Genomic DNA, 1,909 nt, shown 5'->3' with positions numbered 1-1,909 from the left:
TGCTGCTGCTGCTGCTGCTGCTGCTTCTGGTTGCATTCCCTGCTGCAGCAGAGGAGATGCCCCCCATCTTCTTCAGCAGCTGCAGCGACCGTGACGCCGCCCCTGTGTCTTCTCCTGCGTGTTTTTTTATATTTTCTGCTTCACCTGCAGCAGCAGCAGCAGCAGCAGCAGCAGCAGCAGCAGTACCAGGCGCTGCTGCTGCTGCTGCTGCTGCTGCTGCTGGGGGGGGTGCTGCATGCTTGCGCATGCGCATGCAGCTCCATTTCCCTAGGCCTTTACTTTTATGTTTAAGTGGGGAGTCTTCTTGCTGTATCTGCTGCTGTCTCTTTCTTAAGCCGAAGATCTCTGCGTCTGCTAGCTGCTGCTGCTGCTGCTGCTGCAGCTGCTGCTGCTGCTGCTGCTGCTGCTGCTGTGGAGGGGGAGCATGCAGACTGAAAGAGGCGGTCGTGGTGATGTCTGTTGTTTGTTTATTTTTATTTTCTGTTGCTGCGTTTTTTGTTTCTATTCTTTTGTTTTGCTTTCTGATTGCTTGCTGTTTGTTATTATTTTTTTTTTTGTTTGTTTCATCTGCTGCTGCTGCTGCTGCTGCTGTTGCTGCTGCTGCTGCTGCTGCTGCTGACTCAGGCTGCTTGCATGCGTTTATATATTTTTTCTGTTTGTTTTTTCTTTTTATTTCTTTTTCTTTTTCTTCTTTCTTTGTTTTCTCCTCCTCTTCACTGTCGCTCCACATCCCCCTGCAGTGCTGCCGCAGCAACTCCTGCGCCATAGCAGAGAATTCGTGTTCATCTTCTTTATTTTCTTTTTTCTTTTTTATTTCTTTTTTATTTCTTTTTTCTTTATTTAAACTCATATTGACCCCCTTTTTCCGCTTTGCCTTCAAACAAATACCAACACCCTCCCCTACAGCCAACGACGATGGGGCCTCCTCCCCCCCCATTGCAACAAGCTGAGGTGTACATACACCTCAATTCACCGCCACTTCTATGTAAAAATATTAAAAAAAAAGAATTCAAAATTACTACGCAGCTGCAGCAATTTCAAACCCGCAGTAGAAGCTGCTGCTGGGGGCCCCCCGATGCGGGGGGGCCCCCTAGCTAGGGGGGCCCCCCGGGGGGCCCCCTGTGTATCGATAGGGCTTGAGAGAGGCAGATGGGGTATTTCTTTGAGTTCTTCTGTTTACAAATATATATAATTGTATTTATATATATTTTTTATTATATATTTGCATAATTATAACTGTAATGCATATACTGGGGGGCCCCCGCTCGCTGGGTGATGATGGTAGCTGGGCGTTGCATGTTGTTGAGGTCTGCAGCAAAAGAAAATAAATTTTATTTTAATTCTTCTTTTCATTCTTTTTATTTAAATATTTATTTTATTCAGCCGAAGAGGCATACCAGCAGCAGCAGCAGCAGCAGCAGCAGCTGTTGCTGCTGCTGCTCTCCCCCCCTCATCAACAGCACATACAACAAAAAGAATATAAAAACAGCAGCAGAAAACATTTCTTATAACGGTGGGGGGCCATACACACAAAGAAACCTCCATACGAAGGCTGGAGAAGATGCAGCACCAGCAGCAGCAGCAACAGCAGCAGCAGCAGCAGCTGCTGCTGCTGCTGCCGCATCTTCACCATTTGCAACAGCAGCACAAGCAGCAACACTAGCAGCAGTTGCTGCAGATCCTGCTACTGCAGCTTCTCCAGCATCAGCAGCAGCACCAGCAGCAGCAGAACACGCATCACAACCAGCAACAGCAGCAGCAGCAGCAGCACCAGCTGCTGCTGCTGCTGCTGCTGCTGCTGCTCCTTGGGTAGTGGCAGCTGCTGAATCTCCTCCGCCTCGTGAGACTGAATGTTATGGATGGGTTTTGCCTGCAGCAAGCAGCAGCAGCAGCAGCAGCAGCAGCAGCT

The 1,909-nt window shown here is 48.7% G+C and overlaps 2 protein-coding genes across 2 annotated transcripts in view; one reads left to right on the top strand and one right to left on the bottom strand.

Moving 5' to 3' along the window:
• EMH_0050700 (uncharacterized protein) overlaps positions 1 to 937 on the bottom strand; it is a gene marked incomplete at both ends in the record, with an annotated part of 1,137 nt that extends 200 nt beyond the window's left edge. The window contains one exon of the mRNA XM_013496676.1: positions 3 to 937. Within this exon, the coding sequence (XP_013352130.1) occupies positions 3 to 937 (935 nt within the window). The remainder of the gene's footprint in view (positions 1 to 2) is intronic.
• A 212-nt stretch (positions 938 to 1,149) lies between these two features.
• EMH_0050690 (uncharacterized protein) overlaps positions 1,150 to 1,909 on the top strand; it is a gene marked incomplete at both ends in the record, with an annotated part of 5,441 nt that continues 4,681 nt past the window's right edge. The window contains 2 exons of the mRNA XM_013496675.1: positions 1,150 to 1,154; positions 1,461 to 1,909. Coding sequence (XP_013352129.1) covers positions 1,150 to 1,154; positions 1,461 to 1,909 — 454 coding nt within the window. The remainder of the gene's footprint in view (positions 1,155 to 1,460) is intronic.

This window comes from Eimeria mitis, genomic scaffold (assembly GCF_000499745.2).
Source record: "Eimeria mitis Houghton genomic scaffold, Emh_scaff2233, whole genome shotgun sequence".
NCBI classification, from domain to species: domain Eukaryota; phylum Apicomplexa; class Conoidasida; order Eucoccidiorida; family Eimeriidae; genus Eimeria; species Eimeria mitis.
This window is presented reverse-complemented; position numbering and strand designations above follow the sequence as displayed.